This window comes from Manis pentadactyla, chromosome 6 (assembly GCF_030020395.1).
Source record: "Manis pentadactyla isolate mManPen7 chromosome 6, mManPen7.hap1, whole genome shotgun sequence".
Lineage (NCBI taxonomy): Eukaryota > Metazoa > Chordata > Mammalia > Pholidota > Manidae > Manis > Manis pentadactyla.
In genome coordinates, this window is record NC_080024.1 from 30,048,212 (window position 1) to 30,073,395 (window position 25,184).

General features: G+C 36.5%; 1 protein-coding gene across 7 annotated transcripts in view; it reads right to left on the minus strand.

The window, feature by feature from the left end:
* ADAM23 (ADAM metallopeptidase domain 23) overlaps positions 1–25,184 on the minus strand; it is a 174,538-nt gene that overhangs the window by 69,836 nt on the left and 79,518 nt on the right. For all 7 annotated transcript variants that reach the window (XR_005033158.2, XM_036928005.2, XM_036928003.2 and 4 more), the window contains exons 4-9: positions 22,322–22,385; positions 12,491–12,573; positions 11,400–11,463; positions 5,994–6,066; positions 5,104–5,180; positions 3,363–3,428 (exon numbers count right to left, since the gene is read on the minus strand). Coding sequence is in view for 6 of the 7 variants with exons in the window: in XM_036928005.2 (XP_036783900.2) it covers positions 3,363–3,428; positions 5,104–5,180; positions 5,994–6,066; positions 11,400–11,463; positions 12,491–12,573; positions 22,322–22,385 (427 nt within the window). In the remaining variant the exon portion in view is untranslated. The remainder of the gene's footprint in view (positions 1–3,362; positions 3,429–5,103; positions 5,181–5,993; positions 6,067–11,399; positions 11,464–12,490; positions 12,574–22,321; positions 22,386–25,184) is intronic.

A 25,184-nucleotide genomic window follows, 5' to 3' on the forward strand; every position in this document is an offset into this window, starting at 1 on the left:
GTACAGAAAAATCCCTAAAGACTCCACTCCAGAACTACTAGAACTAATATCGTAATTCAGCAAAGTTGCAGGATACAAAATTAACACAAAGAAATCTGTGGGTTTCCTATACACTAACAATGAACTAATAGAAAGAGAAATCAGAAAAACAATTCCATTCACAATAGCATCAAAAAGAACAAAATACCTAGGAATAAACCTAACCAAGGAAGTGAAAGACCTATACCCTGAAAACTACAAGACACTCTTAAGAGAAATTAAAGAGGACACTAACAAATGGAAACTCATCCCATGCTCCTGGGTAGGAAGAATTAATATCATCAAAATGGCCATCCTGCCCACAGCAATATACAGATTTGATGCAATCCCTATCAAATTACCAACAGCATTCTTGGAACAAATAGTTCAAAAATTCATATGGAACCACAAAAGACCCTGAATAGCCAAAGCAATCCTGGGAAGGAAGAATAAAGTGGGGAGGATCTCGCTCCCCAACTTCAAGCTCTACTACAAAGCCACAGTAATCAAGACAGTTTGGTACTGGCACAAGAATAGACCCACAGACCATTGGAACAGAATAGAGACTCCAGACATTAACCCAGACATATATGGCCAATTAATATACGATAAAGGAGCCATTGACATACAATGGGGAAATGACAGTCTCTTCAACAAATGGTGCTGGCAAAACTGGACAGCTACATGTAAGAGAATGAAACTGGATCACTGTTTAACCCCATACACAAAAGTAAATTCAAACTGGATCAAAGATCTGAATGTAAGTCATGAAACCATAAAACTCTTAGAAAAAAACATAGGCAAAAATCTCATGGACATAAACATGAGCGACTTCTTCATGAACATATCTCCCCGGGCAAGGGAAACAAAAGCAAAAATGAACAAGTGGGACTATATCAAGCTAAAAAGCTTCTGTACAGCAAAGGACACCATCAATAGAACAAAAAGGCATCCTACAGTATGGGAGAATATATTCATAAATGACAGATTCAATGAAGGGTTGACATCCACAATATATAAAGAGCTCACATACCTCAACAAACAAAAAGCAAATAATCCAATTAAAAAATGGGCAGAGGAGATGAACACAGTTCTCCAAAGAAGAAATTCAGATGGCCAAAAGACACATGAAAAGATGCTCCACATCGCTAGTCATCAGAGAAATGCAAATTAAAACCACAGTGAATATCACCTCACACCAGTAAGGATTGCAACCATCCAAAAGGCAAACAACAACAAATGTTGGCGAGGTTGTGGAGAAAGGGGAACCCTCCTACACTGCTGTTGGGAATGTAAATTAGTTCAACCATTGTGTAAAGCAGTATGGAGGTTCCTCAAAAGGCTCAAAATAGAAATACCATTTGACCCAGGAATTCCACTCCTAGAAATTTACCCTAAGAATGCAGCACTCCAGTTTGAAAAAGACAGATGCACCCCTATGTTTATCGCTGCACTATTTACAATAGCCAAGATATGGAAGCAACCTAAATGTCCATCAATAAATGAATGGATAAAGAAGATGTGGTACATATACACAATGGAATATTACTCAGCCATAAGAAAAAAACAGATCCTACCATTTGCAACAACATGGATGGAGCTAGAGGCTATCATGCTCAGTGAAATAAGCCAGGCGGAGAAAGACAAGTACCAAATGATTTCACTCATATGTGGAGTATAAGAACAAAGGAAAAATGAAGGAACAAAACAGCAGCAGAATCACAGAACCCAAGAATGGACTAATAGTTACCAAAGGGAAAGGGACTGCAGAGGATGGGTGGCAAGGGAGGGACAAGGGCGGGGAAAAAGAAAGGAGACATTACGATTAGCATGTACACTGTGGGGGGGGCACGGGGAGGGCTGTGCAACACAGAGAAGACAAGTAGTGATTTTACAGCATCTTACTACGCTGATGAACAGTGACTGTGAAGGGGTATGTCGGGGGGACTTGGTGAAAGGGGGAGCCTAGTAAACATAATGTTCTTCATGTAATTGTAGATTAATGATACCAAAATTAAAAAATATATATATTTTTAAAAAAAGGCAAGAGGAAAAATAAAAAAAATAAATATGGTTTCATGACCTTTCCTGAGTAGGGTCTGATTAGAATCTCATGTTGTCATTTTTGTATAAAACACAATCTTTTCCTATGGTCTACTAATCAAATTTTTGTTTTCTTAAAGTAAAAGAGGCTCTTAAAGATATTTGCAAAGCAATCTGAAGTTCTGTTGCAATCTTTTACAAGTTTTTCACCCATACCTGACTTTTAGGTATTTCTTAAAAGAATCTCATCTCTCCAGATACGTAGCTTAGTTTTCATAAAAACAATTACTTTTTCTCTTCATTTATACAATTTTTAAAATTAAATTATGTAATTACAGCAAAAATTACAACTGGCCTCCGCCATTTGGGAAGTATGGCAGTGGAATGCTGAAGCGAGCTCCCAGCAGTTCACAACAGCCAATGGGATGCATCTTTTCCCAGCGCTTTATTTATTTATTGGCCTCATCTGGCTGGTTTACATCAGCCATGATGGGAATGTTTATACCATGGATATCAGCAAACATCATAAATCAAGGCTTTTTTTTCTTTAGAAAGCTAGGTATTAAACATTAACTAGCATACCGCAAGTACTGGGTATACCAGCAAACAGCCTACTGAATAAGACTCTTTAGAATGTTCTAGGCTTCAGCCAAGACATTTTTAAGAGAAATGGTAAAGAAGAATATGGTTAAGAAAGTTTCTACTTTAAGAGGGGCCAATGAGATCAATAATTATTTTTTATGTCTTTTAAGTGTTACTGAGATGACAAACTGAATCACATTTTTCTTTGACAGAAGTAACACAATATTATTTATCTTTCCAATATTTAAGGAAGATAAACATCAGTTACAAATAGTATGTTTAGATATACCTTCATTGCATATGTTTATCTCCTATAATTGTATCTTCCACAAATCAAAATAATTAGGAAGAAAAAAATAACATTTTAGCAAAATAAAGAAATGGAATAAAATTAGAGAGCAGGGACCAAACACGGAGATGAAGTAGAGAATAGGAATTGTAGATGAAGACAAGTGAAAGATGCCAAATAGTTAAATCCATTAATTATATCATTATTAAGTAAAGGAAGAGTTTAGAGTTGTGAAAATTATATAAAACTCAAGCTTTCTAAACATCATGGAATAAATCACCTTTTCATCTAAATATATGGCTTCCAAGGAAATAAAGCATCTAAGTACATGGCTTTAAGAAGTAACAAATTATTACTAAATAGAAAGTTGAAATGTATTCTTTCTTAAGTAAGCTATCAGGTCTAAAACCCATAGATTCTATATTCTTACCGTTTTGTGATCATTAACAATCATAAGTTCCAAATATTTCATTTCTTCAAACACGCCACGAGATGGCTGGGGAAAATAAAAATACCTAGTTATAATGGTAGTGAATATAAAATATCTCTGATGTTGGCTGTTAAGCTGTAGACTAAATTTCAGAACTCTTTGCTTCCTACTTTATAAACACCAGAAACTTGATTGGGGAAATAAAAAGAATTTATAAAGTATGGGTAAACATTCAAGTATTCAGAAAAGGATTATGTTTAATTATCATTATAGTACTTATCAAGATAGAGGACAGCCTATGTTGTTTCTTATATGACTTATATGTAAAAATATTCCAGAGAAAAATGTACATTATAATTCTGTTAAAATAAATCTCAATTTCTTTGGCATTAAAATGTGATGAAAAATTCATATCTATTTAAAGATTCAAAGAATATATTTAAAACTCTTTTAATAAAAATAGCACAGTACATCTGGAACAGGTATCCATGTAGTCAAATAGAAACATTAAGTCAATGGAGTGAAATGCTAATAACAATATATTAATTCTTAACCACACAACTTTTCAAAGAAACAAACATTGACAATTACTATTTTCTAAATTCTTCTAAAATTTTATTATTATTAAACAATTCTTTAAAAGCAGGGCTAAGTTCTTTAGCCATCATTTGGACTTTTTTTTAGTAGTTGGAAAACAAAATTTTCTTTATGTACATGGTCACTGGTCAGTTTATATTTGGTAAGAGTGGACTGTAGAGAAATGTCAGTAGCCTATATAAAATTTATTATTATAAACCACATCTTCAAGAGTAAGCAAAAAGAAATTTCTAAGTGTAAAAAAAAATCCCTAATTACCATAATACAAAGACAGACTCATAAAAGAGGATAATTTAACCTATAACTAAGTTTTTGATGGCAGATGGTCTAATTTCACAAAGCAATACATTCAGCAAAACATTAACTAAAATGTACAATTTCTAGTATAATTACTCATTAAGTTATCTAGTAAATTACCATGTAATCTATATGCTGTGGAATTAATTCTCAGTTACATAGCATTCACCATGTAATTACTAGACAGTCCCCACCATTACAGCTTTCTAATCTATTATGAAAAAGACTAGAAACATAATTTCAGTAACAAAGCCCTATACATTTATCAATACATGGGAGCTATACAACAGTTGTTGATTATATAATTATATGATTCTTGTTTAGTAACTAACATGATACTAATGGTCAAAGAGATTCATTCTGTTCAGAAAAACACATTCAGCTTCAAAATTTGGTGTACCAGTTTTTACTTTAAAAGAAATACAAATAAGAGTAATTAGCCAACATTTCAAAACTTAGCCCTGCTCCCTACTTTTTTGCTAACAGAAATGTTTTGTTATGGAAGGCATATTTAAAAAGTCTGCTGTGCTTTCAATAAAAAAAAACCCTGCAATTTTCATACGAAACGCTTTGAAAATAAAGCTAAAACAATACATTCCTTTTATGATATCAGAGTTCATAGAACACCATAATCGGTTTATATCACCAATAGGAATAAAAAATTGCCTGTAAGACTCAAATATGCCTCTAAGACTCAAATCAGAGCAGGTTTTGCTTTGTTGTTTTTGTTTGTAAGAGGAAGCTAGCCAATCTAAACTGCTGAAGGTACCCTTAGCTACTGGGTGATGACAGGCACAGAATGCCACTGAGTGAAATAGCCCCACCCATAGCTCAATGCCACACTCACATTCACTGCTCGCTTCCTTCTCCTCTTCAGCCACTTTAACTCAGATAGGAAGGGCCACCGGGCATTGCTTTCCATACCTGTGTAAAAGAAAAGGTAATTCTGAAATTTATATTTGACTGCATTTCAATGGGAATATGTTTTAAAAATATTATGTGAAGGAATAGTGACATTGATAGCAATGTCATCTCAAAACCAAAATAAACTAAGGAGAAAAAGTACATCAATCATTAAGCATTTCACACTCTTGCAGTCACAAATATAACTCAATCTGTAATTCTCAAATTATAACTTAAAGTTCAACTATAATTTTCTGCCATACATCATCAAAAACATAATGAGGTGTTCAAGGCTTATTAGAATATGCAGAATGACCTACAGCCACCTGACCTACAACATCTGAAAATTTAAGAGAATTCTACTACGCTTAATTCATTTTAGAATTAAAAACAATGTATGGCATAAGCTTATGCATAATTAAAGACTCTGGCATTAATATACAGAAGTAACATCGCATACCCCAGGAATCCAAAAGCAGCTTTTGCCGGCAACGGCATCTCAGATGCCTTAGGACCAGAACATGAGAGAGAGACAATATAGTTGCCTAAAGAGTGGTAAACTGCCAGGGAAATTTAAGGACAAACCACACTGTAAATCACTCTTAAGTTTGGCCATACTCTCTGGTTCTTAATGCAACTTCTTATTTCAATCTTTCCATCAGAAACAACTGCCATGCCTCATCACACGGAAGCCACAGTTCACTGCTGACGGATACTGCTCACTCCAGATCTCAGAGCAAAGTCACTTTGCAACAAGCCTATGTGCCTACTGAGTCCCACCAAAGTCGTGGCTTCTATTACATAAAATATAATGGATATTTAATTAAAACTCACTGAGATTCTTCATTTGCTTAGAATATTGTCCTGCCAAGGTTTTCTGGATCACATGTGGTCGGCCTGTGCTTTTCTGAAATGAAAATAATTGTAGACAATTAAAAAGCAAGATGTCATCAACCCTCTATGGGACAGTGTTAGAACTTTCTCTAAGATCCTTTTTAAAATAAGAACATTTATATACTAACGTTCTAGTATTTTAAGTCTAACTAACGTTCTAGCTTTGAAAAATGAAAAGCTTATGTGATATTGAAAACTTTAATTTTAAATAAAATAGAGCATCATGCAATTATTTCAGTTTAGAGAAAAGCATAGTTTTATTAGCTACTCTCAAACCTTAGCTTTCTTCAAAGCAATGAATGAGAAGTTGACAAGAAAAACACAAATGGACAATGAATATGTGGAAAAATGGTAAGTAATACTTCTTCAAAATGCAAATTTAAAAAATCCATTTTTGCCATCAAGTTGCACAGTATTTTTAAAATTATAATAACCATAGCTAATTATTGTTACAAGGCAAAAAGCACTCTCATACACTGCTAGTAGACTGGTATGTAGTTCAGAGAGAAATTTAGTAATGTCTATCAATGACCTTGAAGATATTCATATCCTTTGCCCCAGAAACTACATTTCTGAAATGCCTTATTTCCATTGCTATTATTAATATTAGCTTCCATTACTGAGTACATAGTATGTACCAGGCACTGTTGATGTACATACTATCCAATTTAATCCTCATAAGAATGCCATACAATACATATTTTATCTCTATTTTACAAATAAAAATATTGAGGCTCAGAGAGATGCATTACTGAGTTAAAATTATATTACAAAATAATGATCCAATTAATTTTTTAAATATGGGAATATATCATTGAACTGGAAGATTATACACTGAAAAGTGAAGAGAAATTTCTCTTAGAGATGGATGAAGCATAGTTACTGCTTAACTATTTGCTTATTTTGCTTTTCCAAATTTGCTACAATGCATTAGTTTTATAATCAGAAAAACAGTTACAAAGAGGTGTTCTTAATAGATACACAAAGACTTAAAATATTTAAGAGTTTTGCTATTCATTTACTACTTAGAGATAATATGAATTATCATTAGAAATATTCATATCACCTGACTTACTGTAAGCATACTAAAATTAATAATAATAATCTAAACATCAAAAACTCTAAATTTGAGTACAGTAAACTCTAGTAACAGGTGAAAAGATACCTAGAATAATGAAACTCACAACTGGATTAGCAACACAATTTAAAAAATTGCATAAGTTTCAAGCACTGTTCTTTTCCCTCTACCCATGATGAATATGAGGACATATTGTTACATGAACTAAAGGTAGGTGGCAAGAAGGAAGGCAAAAAAGAAAAGCCATTAAGCATGTAACAATCAGACCCTGAAGAATATGATATGGGTATAACAATGCAAAACTAATGCTCTAAGCATTAGGATAATAACAGTTAATTATAAATATTTTCAACCATTCACTAGACATAGTCACACACATTTATTAATTCATCAAATCTGCAAGGTTGCCCTATTTGGATTTCATGGAAAAATGATCTCATATTATATATTCAAAAACACCAAGGCTTAGGAAGCTTTAATTTTGTTTTTGTTTTGTTCTTCGTAGTTTAGGGATTTTTTTAAAGGTAACAGTGCCATTAATCAATGTCAGAATTCAAAGTCAATTTTTTGCTGAATGAGTCAATACTTTTGCTGTATATAGGTTAAGTATCTACCACTGGAATAGGAGAAAACATTTAATCAAAATGATTTTGTCCAGGTGAGATTTTCTTTGCTATCTGGTAACTTTTATGCTTACTAGTTGAAAAATAATACAGGTTTACTAAAAAATTAACCATTTAATGAACTAAAGAACTAAATATAAGACATGAAGCCATAAAACTCATAGAAGAAAATACAGGCAAAAATCTCTTAAACATAAGCATGAGCAATTTTTTTTTGGACACATCTCCTTGGGCAAGGGAAACAAAATAAAAAATGAACACGTGGGACTACATCAAACTAAAAAGCTTCTGTATAGCAAAGGTCACCATCCACAGAACAAAAAGGCAACCTACAGTCTGGGAGAGTATATTCTTAAACAATTTCTCTGATAAGGTGTTAGCATTCAAAATACATAAAAAACTCATATACCTCAACACCAAAAAAAACCAAATAGCCCAATTAAAAAATGGGTGGAGGACCTCAACAGACACTTTTCTAAAGAAATACAGATGGCCAACAGGCACATGAAAAGATGCTCCACTTTGCTAATCATCAGGGAAATGCCAGTCAAACCACAGTGAGGTATCACCTCAAGCCAGTCAGAATGACTGCTATCCAAAAGATAAGAAATAACAAGTATTGGAAAGGATATGGAGAAAAGAGAACTTTTCTACACTGTTGGTGGGAATGTAAATTGGTGTAGCCACTGTGGAAAGCAGTATGGAGGTTCCTCAAAATACTCAAAAGAGAAATACCATACAGCCCAGTAATTCCACATCTAGGAATTTACCCGAAGAAAACAAAACCCCTGATTCAAAAAGATATATGCACCCCTGTGTTTACTGTCACATTATTTACAATAGTGAAGGTATGGAAGCAACCAAAGTGTCCAACAATAGATGAGTAAATAAAGAGGAGGTGGTACACATACACAGTGGAATATTATTCAGCCATAAAAAAGAAAGAAATCCTGCCATTTGTGACACCAAGGACAGACTCAGAGGGTATTATACTAATCGAAATAAGCCATATGGAAAAAGGCAAATACCATATGATTTCACTTATTTGTGGAAACTAAAAACAAAACAAAACCAAATGAACAAAACAGTAGTAGACTCATAGACACTGAGTAGTGAATGGTGGTTACCATTGGGGAGGTGTTGGGGTGAGTGGTTGATAACTGTGAGGGGGATAAAGGGGCAAAAAAATCAATCACAATATAAGTTGGTCTCAGAGATGGTAGGGCAGCATGGAGAATATAGCCAATGGTTCTGTAACATCTTTCTAGGTTGACAGACAGTAACTGCACTAGTTGGGGGGAGGATTTAAAATGTGGTTTGAACCACTGTATTTTATACTTGAAAACAAGATTGTATATCAAACAATACTTTAATAAAAAAATTAACCACTTAAAATTTAATGGCTTTTCTACCTCAAATTTGAAATTTACCCCATAGTCATATATACATTGCCACCACAAAGAAGATAAATGTTTATCTGTTTGACTATTATTATCAATAAGCTAAATGACTAGTACCTGCTCCAAATTTATTTTATCTATATTTGAAATCTCTAAAGATAAAAAATACTTTCCTGCTCCCCATCAAATGATTTGTTCTGATTCTACTCCTCCCAAAATACTATTTTCTCATTATCAGTTCTTTTTTACTGATATGACTTCTCTCCTGCTACCTCTCAGTCTCTTCATTTCCTACCATTCTCCCTCTGTCTACTCCTCTACAACCAGGTTGGGTTTCTTGGACTTCTTACAACACACTAGGAAAACTCCTGCCTCAGAGCCTTTGCATTTTGTCTTCTCCTGGAGTTCTTCCAGCCCCCTAATTTCTTGAAAGTTGTCATTCAAAATGATCATCTTATTATGCCCTTCCCTAGATAGTTAAAATGAAGATTTAACTCCACATTCCTGGCTTCATTTTTTCTCAACATGTATTACTGTCAAACATACTGTATGTAATTACTTAGTCATCCTGCTCACTCCTGTCTGCCCCAGCAGACTGTACACACTATTAAGCCCCAGGTCTGACTGTCTGTTCCAGCTTTACCCCAGCACCTACATACTACCTAGCAATGTGGTAAGCCCTCATCACAATATTTGATGAATATACAACAATTTTAAATTAGGTTGCATTCTATTAGTGAGCAACACTATTAGAGTATATGATTTCTTTTCCTTCATCCAGTTTTATTGAGCTATAATTGACACTTAAAACTGTCTAAGTTTAAGATGTACAACACAATGATTTGATATACATGTGTACTGCACATTGATCTCCATAACAAATTTAATTAACATCCATCACCTCACAGTTAAAATTATTTTCCTTGCAATGAGAACTTTTAGGATGTACTCTATTAGCAACTTTCAAATATAGAATATTGTTTATTATAGTCACCATGCTGTACATTACATCCCCAGAACTATTTATCTTATAACTGGAAGCTTGTACTTTTTGACCACCTTCACCCATTTTTCCACTGGTCTCTCGTAACCACTAATCTGTTCCATTCCTATGAGTTCATTTTTTTGGATTCTGCATATAAGTGAAATCATACAGAACTTGTCTTTCTCTGACTTATTTCACTTAGCATAACACCCTGGTGATTTCTTGTCTAGGTTGCTGGCCTGTGCATGATCTAAATGTTATTTTCTTCCCTATCTCTAGAGAAAATGAAATATTATATAACGTAATCACAGCTCAAACCCAGAATTTCCCCTCTGAAGATTCTAAGACTCATAAAACTTAAGTATATGCTTACAGTCTTCTAAAGAAGAAGTGGGAATAAAAGCCAGTTTAAAGGAAAATATGTTGGTCAATATAAAACAGAATGTCCTCTCTGTTCTCTATACAGACTGGAAAGAACTGGCCTTTGCTTCAGAAAACCTAGGTTCATTACCTCTTATCATCTCTTACTGATGTGTGGCCTATTATGTGGCCCCGATGAGAAAAACGACTTTTGTTTTCCTGAGCTGCTGCCTAAGCATTTTACAGTATGATAAAACTGTTCACACTCTGAGTTTGGACATTTAGATAAGGGCTTGAATTTAGGATTCTCACCCTAAATTTGCTTTTCCCAGGGCACCCTTCAAAATAACCACTTAGAGTCAAGTCCAAGGAAAAAAGTTAGTGACCTCCACCCCCAACTGCCTTGTAACAGGCACTTGCTGCCTGCTGTTTCCTGATTGCTGGTAACTTGGGACTGAGAACAGACTGCTCTTCTCCAGCTCATTATGCCCCTCTCCTCCGCTTCTGGGATCTGTAGGTAATAAATCATACGGCTCTCCTTCCTCTGTGTGGGTGTACTGAAACTGCACTTCAGTCAAAACGACCCTGTGGGTTTCACTTCCCCAGAGCGGGAGCTTAGATGCTACGGGAACTACCTGCAGACCCGGTGTGGGTGGCTTGAGCCCCTTATTCAGCCGGTCATAATGTGCATGTTCTTAACTCAGTACACCAGCTCCAGCTTCTCAACATATCTGGGATGTGCTACTTAAGCCTCAAACTCATGGTATCATTCTAAGTTTGACATAAGGTAGTATGTATCAATGCCTGTTGAAATCTACATTATGTTCTCTTTTTGCTCAAAGGCAAAGATGCTGGAAGAATAAAACACCATAAGGAGACTGATGTCTCAGTCAGACTTACCTCATCATGAATCAGCTCCAGTGGTTCTATCATATACACAAAGGTATTATCTTCAAACATACCACTGCAACACAAGTAACCGACAAGGAAAGAATTAACAAATCAAGCCAACAGTAAGAAGTAGTAAGTGTGCTTCATACTTACTGTGCCTTTAAAAAAAAAGGACTATGTCTTTAAAAACAAAAGAGTATATCTGAACAAATGCCTGTATATTGCCCCAAATCTAATGCACTATGATCCCAGCATTGTCCTATTCAACATATAAGCTACAAAAGGTGTAAAAGTGTATACTAAGAGCATCAAATTATACTGATATGATTAATTTCTGACACTAAATGGGAATATTAGAGGATTAATCTGGGACAGAACTATTCATGCAAATCCAATGTCATCTATCACTATAAGAAAAACACATAAGAATGATCTAAAAGCACCTGATTCTGAAGAGGCAAACAGAAGTATCTTTATGCTTGCAAATTGTGTATTTCCATCAGTATGATTCAGTGTTTCAAATCACTTTAATTTTGAGAGACAGAGGATTTTTTACAAAGCTTAAAGATAAAATCTTCAAAATTCTTCTTTTTCATATGGCCACCAGATCTTTATATGCAGTGTTACTGTGTTTGGATCTAAAAGGGGCCAACAGATGTTTTCCTAGCACCTGTCTCAAAGCCAATGTCTAAGCTCGGCTCTCTGGTACCCCATCCTCACTGGCTAACACCTGCTTATCCTTAAGTCTAATCTGACTCATGTGTCCTCTGTCATACACCTCTGGGAAACCTTTCTGGACTAGGTTCAGTCATCCCATAAGTCTCTGTCCTTCCCCTTCACAGTACCTGCCAAAATGGCAATTAAATATTAATCTGTGGAATCATTTGTTTAATCTCTGACTCTCCTGAAAACTAAGTGTTAAGAGAGCAGAGAGAATGCTCTCAGTGTTCATCACTCCATGAACCCTAACACAGTGTTCAACCAGCCCCTAACACAGAACTGGCACAGAAGAGTCACTACAATAAATTTCTGTGAAAGAAAACATGGAAAAGGTGAATGGATGAAAGCAAGTTCATTCTCCCACAGAGAGTCCCACATACTGAAGTCCATTGCACGTTGACACAGCAGCCCTAGAGTCCTTGACACCTCTGATGCTTCCTTGGTAGTAACAGTGCTCGCCACCCTACAACACAGAAGAAAGTTTAACTGATTAATTATACTTTCTGCACTGTGATTCAACCTTAGGGATGCTTCTAAAAAGCTAAAAGAAATGCAAAGATTGTCCTAGAAACTCCTTCTGGTTGACATGAAATCTCAAAGAACACTAAGCAATATTTCAACTTTTCTAGAAGGAGCATATGTATATCAAGTTTAATAAAAGAGAACAGGCTTTAACAGGAATAAGACACTGATGCAACTGGTACAACTTACATACCTATCTTACATGTGTAAGGGAGTAAATACTTATCAGATATTATATGGAATATGGCCTCTACCTAACTGAGGAAAGACCCCCTCAAAGGTGTTATTAATAATCATTTTTCATAGAAACTACATAAGACTTTATTATTTGTTTTTTCTACCTTTTAAAATTAGTTTAAAAAATTTTAGAAATATATGTGAACTTAGTTTTCAAAGTCATAGAGTAACTACAAGGCCTATTTTTAAAAACACAGCAGTACCTTTCTCCCTCTCTCCTCACCTCTATGGCAATCATTTTTAACTTTTTTAGCTGTTTCTTCTGTTGTTTACCTATGTATTTCTGAACGGAAGAGTTATACTGTTATGTCCTGATTTATTTCACTTTAGAAATAATCTCCCTAACACAGAATTTTGAAAACCCTTCTTGCCTCCGATACATATCACCAGTTTTTGGATAAATTGACATTCAGTGTTATAATTATGCAAATATTGCTTGCCGATGTACCATTGTGATTATACTTTCCTTCTTGCTCCACTTTTAATTTTTTTAAGAATCTTTGCTTCACTTTCTCATTTGCTTATTTTTCCAAGTACTGAGCATTTACATACTCCCCATTAACTAGAATTATCTACAACTTTTCTCATAAGGTCAAACATATTAGGTAATTCATCATGTCAGTTTGTTCCTGGAGACACCCCTCTTGTCTCCCTTTGACCTCTGCCAGGCCCAATCCACACCTGCCATCCAGGACTTCTTTACCATCATCCTGCACATTCCTTTGCCCCCATCTATCAGGAATCCTAGATCCTGTGTCTTTTCTATTCATGGTCTTACCCTTCCCTTTTTTTAAGGCATATTCTCTGCTATTTGCTTGAAAGAGTGGTCATAGAAGATAAATTTTGTGAGAACTTGCACCTGTGAAAATTTCCTTTCCTATCTTCATACTAGATCAACTATTTGGGTGGGTAGAGAATTCTAGACTGGAAATTGTTTCCTCTCAGCATTTCAATGGCATTGTGCATAATCTTTTAACTTCTACTGTTGCTGTTGAGAATTGAATGTTATTCTAATGTTAGATATTTTCTATGAGTCTATTTTTCCCCTATCAGTAAGACTTTAGGAAATTTTGTTTATTCCCATTTTCATTAAATCTCAGGGCATGCCTTGATGTGGGTCTTTGTTTAATTGTGCTGGGCACTCTGTCACACCTTTTAATGAAGGAAATGCATGCACTTCAGTTCTAGGAAACATATTACTCCTCTGATAACTCTCTCTTTTGCATTTTTCTCTATAAACAGACCTTTTCTACCAAAGTGGAGAAAGGATGGCCACCTGGCTTTATGGGTATGGAGTAGATCAGGAATTTTAAAATGCTCCATGCAGACTTTCAACCAACCTTGCTGTCTTCATGCACCTTCAGTTCCTGTGCCTTTGTGGGTGAAGTGACATGATTTCACTTGCTTCCTCTTGGTTTCCACATAGTGGAATTTTGCAGAGCAGGAAAGGCTCAAACCTGACTGTTACCCCTCATCCGTCTGCTCTCTGTCCCCTAAGATTTTATGGACCTTCTCATATACTGTCTTTTCCTCTCTTTGTTTTCATCCCTGTGGGTTTATATCCTTTTTTATTCCTTAACTGCTATTTGAGTGGGTTTGGGAGGGAATAACAGTAAATATAAGTATGGAATCCACATTGTTTAGCCAGAAGTTACCTACTTATTTTCTTAAATGGGATATACTGAACACGCTTTTACTTTTATTGATGATTTACAGTCATTCTGATCACTGCTCATTATGTATTACAGTAGCCTCAGAGGTCATTTAAAGCACCTAAGATATTCATCAACACATCAAATGACCACTCCCTAACCAACTCCATTCATTTCCTCTTAATAACTACAATACAAATTTTCAAAGCTGATTGTCTAAAGTTGGTATTATAACCTTGTTAATATTTTATAAAGGGTTGCTTTGTAAAAGGTTTAATTCTCTAAAAGCAACCTTGTATACAATATTGACTTGTATATAGTATATCAAGTTTTACTTGCATATTCAACACTGGAACTTATAAGAAAAAAGATATCACACATCTCAGCAATTTGAGAATCCACGCCAATATTCTGCAATTAAATTTCAGGCTCTTCACATGATTCTAAAAACAACCATAAGGAACTGTAAATTCCATCAAACTAGCTATTTAGCACTTTGTATCACACCAAAGGCTATCTTAAGTCAGTTGATTATCAGAAGTGCATAGTGAACTGTCATATTTACTTGACCTTTCTGTGAAAAGCTGTATTTTCTAGATTTTCCCAAAAATGTCCTTTTTTTCCACAGAAAAGATTTCTGAGTCTTTTGTTAGATTTTAGTTCCATTCACTTTCATCAGGAACTGAAGCCTGGTGAGGCTCTCTCAGCATCACGTAAAAGTCATTGCTAGTTATTTCGATTAAGGCAGGATATTATCTCAAGGAACTATTTCAGTTGCCTGTATATTTGAGTGTATATTGAGATCACCATATTTTCTGGACCTTAAATGAGACTTCAAGTAATATCCAATCCCTGGTGTTTATCTTCAACAGAAGCCTTAAACATATAAATTGTGCAGTCATATTAAACATACAAGCAATTTGACAGGCTCTAATTTAGTATTAATATTAGTAGTATTAGAGGATTTCTGAGTTTAATACTAAATTTATACCAAGTTTTTAAGAAAGGATTTCCAGAAAAATACTATTTGGCAACTCTCCAGGTCTAGGCAGCATTCTGTAAATACTACTGCAAACTAACATCTTGTGGTAGTTTGTATTAAAAAATCCTAGTTGAAAAGAGGCATTCACATTCAAGTAAATGGTGACATGGGACAGTCAGCTCTGGGGATGCTTTCCCCCAAGGACCTAGCTATCTTGAACACTCACTATCACACACCACTATCTCCATGTAAAGATAAGGAGACAGTCACCAAGGGCTAAAAGGCTCTGCAAAAGGCAGTAAAAAACCAGACTGAATCCTGCATCTTCAGGCCCTCAGGTAAGTATTTCCTTCTCTAGTCAGCAGGGCCTCAGACAGTTCAAGAGCAATAGTCAGTGACTTCGATATCACTACCTAACAGTGGGTCACAGATCTGTGACTAGACAAGCAGCAGGCAGGAGAACCAAGAAGGGCTCATTTGGCACATGACAAGTCTGTATGTGTCCCCACAGGCATCAACATTTTCAGATTCAAAACTGTCCATCAGTTATTTAAACTCAACAGGAATGGGCATCTGATGTAAGTTATTGGCTAGTCAAAAGAACTTAAAAAACCAACTTTCTCAGCTTGCCACTTCTACAAGCCAGACAATGTTCAAATAATGACAACTTTGTCCCACATGGTTGCTAAGCTCAGAACCCCATTGGAAAACACCATGCCACTATTGCAAATAATGAAACACTGAATGTGCATCCTTTAAAACACTTCTTAATCAAAGTGGCTGGGGATAATAACTCTGAGTCTGTGATAATAACCCAGAGAGGAAAAAAGATTTGGTTCTCTGGCATCATTGATCAAAAGACAAAACAGTTTTATTCTACTCACTTTAGATACAACCTATTGGAAATAGGGCTGTATTGGAAAGAGAAACTATTGTTTCAACTTAATTTGTTATAAGATTGCCCCACTTTTGTGTGTTTACTTATCTCATCTGCTACAGTAAAGTTCAATCAGCCGGTTCTTATTATCTTCATTGCTTTAGAAATTCACAAACCTGGGCATTCACAGTGACCAAGCCCTGATGTTTTCTATCAACTCCTGAATGTCTAGATAAACATTTGAAAAGAAACTGCATAGAACTTAGCTCAAAAATATGTGTATTTTGATATCTCAGGTTCTTTATATAACAATGGAATATGACACTATATTTAAATGATTATTCTATATCCATATCATTAAATACTTCAAGCTTATCAACCATCAGGATGTACTAATCTATTTAATAAATCAGTGGACTGGTAGCAAAAGAGGAAAAGATATCTATAATTGGACACATATGCCTGAATTTGAATACTGAAGAATAAGGAAATGAAAAAAGAGTACTTTAGAGAATCAGTGAACTTGAGACCCAAACACCAGTTTAATTATTTATGTGGACTAAACTCAATGGCAGGGGGTGGGACGTTTAAGTATTAAAACAGGCTGTATCAATGCTATATGAATTTTTAATAGTTCATACAAAATTATACTATTCAAACTTAAAATAGCTTTGTGAGATGCCAGCGTTGTCTATTTTCTTGATTTCATAGGGAATTTTTTTAACTTCCCAGCCAGGAGCCGTGCCACAGAGGCCTACTCCTTCTGGACAGAGGACAGACTCCCCCTGTTTCTTGACAATCCCTGTCAAGAAACCTTCATGGAAAAAGTGGGCTTGCACTGAGCCACAGGGATGGTTTGATAAGGAAAGCACAAAAAAAAATTCTAAGACGGCCATGTGATTATAGTGATAAAGAAAATAACAAAGGAAGGACTTTCAACTGTTTGGTTGACTGATGGTCATCCAGCACCTGGAACAGTGACTAGATCAGAGTAAGCTAAATCAACATCTTTTTAATGAGTGACTAAGAATGGCTTCTTCTGAGCCTAAGTGGCAAGCCTAATTTTAAGGAGAAGAGTCATGTTTGTGGGTAAATAAACCCCCATCACCCACCTGAGGGTTTTTTTTCTTATGGTATGTCATTGACAAATGATAAAAACTCACTCTTTTAAGGAGGACAGTTCAGTGGTTTTTAGTATATTCACAGAGTTATGCTACCACCATGACTAATTCCAGAATATTTTCATCACCTCAGAAGGAAACTCTATACCCATTAGCAGTCACTCCCCATTCCTCCTTACCCTTCAGCCTGGAGCAACCACCAATCTACTTTTGGTCTCTATGGGTTTGCCTATTCCGGCAAGTAAAGTAAATCATTTCAAGTAAATGGAATCACACAACATGTGGTCCTTTGTGACTGGCTTCTTTCACTTAACACGTTTATAAGATTCATCCATGTATCAGTACTTTATTACTTTTTATGGCTGAGTAATATTCCCTTATGTGGATATACCACCTTTTGTTTAGTCATCAGTTGATGGACATCTGGGTGGCTTATGCTTTTTTGCTATTATGAATAATGCTGCTATGAACATCCATGTACAAGCTTTTGTTTGGAAGTATGCTTTCAATTCACTTGGATATATACCTAGGAGCAGAATTGCTGGGAAGTAAGGTAACTCTGTGCTTAACCTTCTGAGTTTCCCAAAGCAGCTCCACCGTTTACATTCCTGCAAGTGTATGGGGGTCCCAGTTCTTTAAAGCCTCACCAGCACTTGCTATTGTCCAGCATTGTGATCATAACTATCCCAGTGGCTGTGAAGTGTTAGCCACCAAAGTTTAAAACCAAATGAGAGAGTTACACAGGACTGACACAGAGATCAAAGTACCATGTTCACTTCAGACAGCACTGCACTGGAGGAGGCAATTAGCTGAGAAGCGAATAGGCCTATGATGCTGCAACCCTGAGTTAGCTAGACTTACCCACCCAGGCACAGACACGATGGGACAGCACAGCTTCCCTCCAAACATACACACACACAGACACACACACACACACATGGGCTGCCACAGTACAACTTAGAGCATGGAGAAGTAGAGATAACGTGCTCTTCCCATAGGGAGGTGGATCTCACTAAAGAAGAGACGAAGGGACTAGCCAGACATGCCCAGCACCTTCCCATTAGTTAAAAGCCACTCTTCTTTTCTGGGCAGGGGTAAGGGACAGGAAGAAGCGAGGGTGAGAAAACAAAACTAGGAAAGCACATTTTCCCCAGCCAGTAACGGTACAGAGTTATAAGGCAGTGGGAAGTAGGGATAGGAGCACTGTGTCTATTCAGTCTTCCACTGCTGGCCAGGTGGCAATTTATTTTATGAACATAAGAGAGAACAAAGTATTAGCAAATACTATAAAGTTAATGGGACTTAGTAGAAATAGGATAAATTTGAAAAGTACTTGTATACTGTTATATTGATGTCTAATTCTTTCATAAGAACTAAAATGCTAAAAATTTACTTGTTTTTAATAGGTTCATCAACAAAGTTGATCAACAAATCAACAAAATTGTTCTCTTATACACATTGTGTAAAGCACTGTGATAAGAACTCTAACAAAAGCTATCGCTCTGTCAGGTGGAGAACAGAAGTTCTTCCACATGAATTTAGTGATACCTGGCATCTATTCTATTTTGCCTACTTAATTTATTGACCTCTCCAGTTCCTATATATGCTTCACAAGGAAAGAAGCCCTTTGAACTCACTTTTGTCCAGTAAATTTAAATGCCTAAAGACATTAGCCTCCTAGCTAGAAGTGGGAACTAGGTAGGGACTTGATAGAGGTAAAGGGGTAAAACCTGGACAAGATTCTTCAAAGTGTGGATTCATTACTTTGTTTATGTTAAAAGTCCACATTTATAGTCAAGTTCAAAGCCAAATAGGCCATCAGTGATTCTATTCCCCTATAGTCATGTGAATAATAGTATGTGTGTGGGCACAGGTGCATGTATTTGTCTATAAATAGTTCTACATCTTTGGAAGAAAGGTTGTGTAAAAACATTGTGTAAAAACAGGTTTATTTAACCTACCCAGTCTTACACGTTAATTTCCTTTGCTGGTGGTCTGTACAGAGATTTTCTTAAGCAATATGTAATACAATGTGAAGCTGAAAAAGAAACCTTTTTTAGTATGTATGTACTGGTAGTGGTAGCATGAATTTATGTGAACTTTCAGAAAGAATAACCATCAATATGCACGAGAAACTTTTTTAAAGATGTGTTAAAAATGTACCTTGAAGGACTTTTCCTTAGTTATTTGTATAGTGAAAGACTTGAAACAATCAAAACATCTATTACTATGAGATTAAACAAACTGTAGTAAATGAATAAGAAAGAATACTATACATTTTAAAAAATAAAAGTTTAGAACATTATATAATGCATGCTTATAATATTGTTAGGTTAAAAAGATCCTGCTACAAGATAGTGTGCACCATACCATCTTGGTGCCCATGTCCTTTGCCCACTTTCTATTGAGCTATTTATCTCTTTTTACTTCGTTTTAGCTCCTTATGCTAAGGATAACAACCCTTGGTGTTTCATGTATTTTCCAAGAGTTTTCTCAGTTTTCCTTGAAATTGTGTTTATGGTGGGGTGTTTTTTTTTTTTTGGTATCATTAACATACAATTATATGAGCAACATTGTGGTTACTAGACTCTCCCCATTATCAAGTCCCCACCATATACTGCATTACAGTCACTGTCCATCAGCGTACTAAGATGCTATAGAATCACTACTTGTCTTCTCTGTGCTATACTGCCTTCCTGGTGCCTATCCCCCTACATTATGTGTGCTAATCGTAATGCCCCTTATTCCCCTTATCCCTCCCTTCCCACCCATCCTCCCCAGTCCCTTTCCCTTTGGCAACTGTTAGTCCATTCTTGGGTTCTGTGAGTCTGCTGCTGTTTTGTTCTTCAGTTTTTGCTTTGTCCTTCTGCTCCACAGATGAGTGAAGTCATTTGGTACTTGTCTTTCTCTGCCTGGCTTATTTCACCGAGCATAATACCCTCTAGCTCCATCCATGTTGTTGTAAATGGTAGGATTTGTTTTCTTCTTATGGCTGAATATGTTTATGGTATTTTTAATTCATGGACATTAAAACATTTTTTATAATCTTCACTATTATTATATATAACTTCTGGGTTTAATACCATGTGCAAAAAGTCCTCTCTTAACATTCAGCTGTATTTCTGGATTCATTTTAAAGCATATATTAGCACATAGTATTAGTTTGGTATTAAATCAGACACATACAAAACAGACTGTCACAATTCATTATATATGAAGCAAGTTAAGTTTGGGTTTATGAGTTATTTGGAGAAAAATGGGTCATAAATAAGGGGAAAACAATGAGCACAAAAACAAACTACCATTTTGCCAGAGTTGAAATACACTTTGTTTTTGATTTTTGTTACAGCTGATAGGAGATACGGTGTGTCTTACCAATGACGAGGCCTCCTTTTGGAACCTCAGATGACCTCTGGAGGCCAATTAGCTATCTGCTTCCCAAAAAAACCCTGAACTGTCTTAGTGAGAAGCTTGGATCAGGTTACTGCCGCCTGCAAGGGTGGCCCATTTGCTGAGTCTCCACTCCAGAATCATGATTCAGCATCCGCAGAGCGCTCAGCCCTGGCACAGCTAACAGAAGCTTTGGTTTGTATAAATGCCAGGAAGCACCGTCCCTGCACTTGCTTTAGCATTTCTGCTCGCTTTCCACTGCATTAACTTTTAGGGAGATTCAACAATCCCCCAGATGCTGCCTAAGGCAAGAACTGACAGAACAGTAAAAGCAATACGTGGAAGTTCTTCATCTGTGGCATAAAATTCAAAGGTTTACCACACACATCAAATCATAAATGTGCCCACTGTTAATTGGACAATTATAAATCCTGAGGAATTCCATGACCTCCTGGGCAGTATTTATAATTAAGGCCACCTATAAATATTTGTTGAGAGGCTCTCATACTGACAAACCCAGTAGTCAATGCTCACAAACCAGCAAGCCGTTCTCAAAAGATCTACTTTTGTGCTGAGACTTGTTAGTAATCTAGAAAAAAAAAAATCCAAACTTTCCCCACTTTGTTTCATTTCTTTGTTTCTGCTGCCATGCATGTGGTGCCCACAGACCCTACTAGGCTCAAGAGTATTCTGTGGCCTTCCTACAACTCAGTCTCTGGATGTAGCCATTCCAGAGATTTTTGCTGTGCCTGGTAGAGCTCACTGTGTTCTTTACATATAATAATCTCTCTCATTTTCATGAAAACTCACTTGCTCCTTATTGATTCTCTATGAAGAGAACAGCCAATCCTCATCTGAAGGAAATCCAGTAACCAATTACCTCTATATTACAGTGGCTGGTGGCCTTGAACAGGTTAATTTGCTCTCTCTATCCCTCAATTTTTTCCTTTGCACATGAAGAATAATAAAATCCACCTCAAAGAATTGTTCCAAAGATTAACAGGTACAGTGTTCCCTGAATCCTCCTTCCCCAACCTGTTCTCTATCCTTCGCAGACACCAAAGTCACTTGGACTAAATAGTCATTCTGACAACCGATCCTGTCCCACAATTCAGATTCTATGATCACGAGCCTGGTTATATAGCTCTTTATACCATTCACTTACATAAAATACTGTATGTCTAACCAAAACAATAAACATTTCTTTATTGGCTTTATATAGGATCTCTGTTACTTCAAACATTCGTAAGTTTTAATGAGTTTATCTTAAACTTATTTAAGATTTAAAATCAGTACCCTTGTAAAAGAGTACTACAATATGTATAAGATGATTTTATGGAGATAGAACTCAAAGCAGTGCAGTGTGCAATGAACAGCTTTATGATGAAGTATATTTATGCTTCAGGATTTCCACATGCTATTAACCGTACCTTAGAGTAATGTGGTTTCCCATTTTCGTAGTGAATCTCCACATAATCGGAAGACAGCAAACCACTACAGAATAGAAAAGAAAGAACAAAAGAAAATAGAGTGATTTCTGCATCTGAGACACTTGGAGGTTTGAAAATAATCAGCTGAATAAATGGACATGAGGGATATGTAACCACAGATAGCGGCAGTCCATGATAAGAACAAACAGGCTGCCATCAAGAGCATCAAAGGTTATCCAGGAACAGGCCATTCCTCAATCTGTTAAAAAAAGACAAAGCAAAGGTAATTTAAGGATGAACTCCTTTTACACACAAGAGTCATCATTTGACTGTGATGTTAATTAATTTGAGATGAACAAAAAAGGGCAGGTAATAGGGGGACAGAAGCCCTATAAATAACTCACTGTTATTCTCGAAATAACTGGACTCTGAAAACACAATCTCTGAGGTACAAAGGCCAGATAGTGAACATTTGAGAGCTTTCAGGCCACATGGTCTCTATCACAACCACTCAGTTCTGTGGTTGGATCACAAAACCAGCCACGGGCAACATGTCCACAAGCGAGAATGGCTGGGTTCCCGATACAGCTTCACTTACGGACATGGAAATTTGAATTTCACATAATTTTCATGTGTTATGAAACATTTTTCTTCTTTAATTTTTTTCCAACCATTGTAAAAAGTAAAAAATGTTCTTAGCTTGAGGACTGTACAAAAACAGGTATGTATGCCAGATTTGGCCTGCAGGCCATAGTTTGTCAACTCCTGGAATAAAATAATAAAAGTCTCCATAGACTTTGGAGGTGGACAAAGCAGGGTTTAAAGCCTAGCCTAGCCCTTATTAAGTGGTGTGACCATGGGCACCTTACCCAACTCAGCCTTTACCTGGGTCAAATGGAGACAATAAAGACTGTGACTCCCAGAGGACATTTGGGAGTCAATGCAAGCGGCCACATGCAGTGCTTGGCCCAGAATTCAGCACTGAGTGCATGCTCAGGAATGGGTATGGAGGCTGTCACTGTTTTTATCTTAACTCAACCTCTTCAAATGCATTTCTCTCTATATTATGGGAAATACCAAATATAAGTTCCTGAAAGAACTCTGGACTGTTGGGCATCTGGGTTCCTGTTTGGGCTCTGCCACTAGAAATAAGCATAACAAGATATAACTCAAATTCATTGAGCACTTACTACGTCATAGACACTGTTCTAAGGACTATAAAGGTATGAACTCATGTAATCCTAATGGTAATGGAAGGACAATAGTAGGTTCTACTGTGAGCCGGATATCGGCCCTAAACTGAGGCCTCCATTTCCTCTTCTGCCAAAGCAAGGATTAGAGCAGAGGATTCCCCAGGTCCCTTCTATTTTCTATAATTCTGCATAATAGTAGGTTTTCTTGTTAGGGAACCTTGACACCACTTCTTTAAGAGAAGTAGGGGAGGACTCAATGACTCCACATCATTTTGAGAGTGCACCTGATACAGTGTTAAAATGATCCAGCGAGCAGGATGGGGAGGCTCAGAGCCAGTCAACAGAGGGGAGAGCCGGGTGTGCATCCAGCGTGGAGTCCTGGGTGAGCTGAAGGGTAACCCTTACAACACAGAGAGCAAGCAGGTGCTTGCACCCTGGAAGGTTTTTTCTTATTGAAATTACTAATCAAATGTGTATCTATTGATGATTCTACATTGGAAACTAAATTATGGTACTACTCATTCTCTCTTAAAAATCTAATATTCAAAGTAATGACAATTCTTAACTCTACATACTAGGGAATACCTGACAGGGTGCAGAAACTTCTTTCATTTCTACTTAATTAAGTCAGCTCCCAGCACTGTGAATATACATAAACAGGGCTGTTGACGGGAACATTTCTCTGAGGAATGCTTCTGCAACACCAAGAGGCAGAGAGCTTTCACTAACTGTCTTCTAATTACCTCTCTCTACCTCTCATTATCTTCAAAATTCTCAACCACACAATCACTAGAGCATGTCTGAAAGTTGGAAGCGAAGTTATTTTAGACCACTTCTTTTGCTTGTTATTAAAAGGACCCACAACAGCAGTGTAACCATTAACTCCCAAATCTGATAAAAGTCACCTTAATTATCCTATGTACCTCCTCTTAAAGGGCCTTTTTCATCCATGGAAATAACTACTTCCAGTACCTCCTGCATTTGAGATTCATAAAGAAGCAAAACAGCTACTTTTCTAGGTGCCTATGACAGACACTGAGCTGGACTTGAAACCATATGCTCCTCACCACCACATTTCTCCACTCTTCTCCCCCTGTAAAGGAGCACTGCATCCCCATTTGTTCCACCCTTTCCTCCCTGACCACAGCAATCCCTCCCTTAAAATGGTTTCTTTCACTCATCACAGCATCCTTAGCATCTAACATAATGCCTAGTGCATAGTAAGCCCTTAATCAACATTTGCTGAGCAAGCAAACACCTACCAACATCTACTCTATGCCAAGTCCATGCCAAGTGCTGGGAAGCTGGGATGAAGAATGCAACTCTAAACAAATCAGCACAAAGCATCTCAGGCTAAAATATTATTTGTAATCTCCCTGAAAGTAAATCAGTGTCAACTAAAATGTAAGCTAATTAATTGTAAGATTCTTGATGCAATTCTGAAATAAGAACCCTTCCAGCAATGGACAAGTAACAGTGGAAAGGAAGAACTGAATAGGAATTGGGCAGTGTGTCTCTAGTCCCACCCAGCAGAGAAGGGACAGGTAATCTATATATCTTTGAATGCCTAAGGATGAGTTGTTTGGCCATCTCTGCTTCCAGATTATCTTCATGGCCTTTCCTCCACCTCTGCTCTCTGTAGTTTCCCTAGCACAATTTCCTGTTAGAAA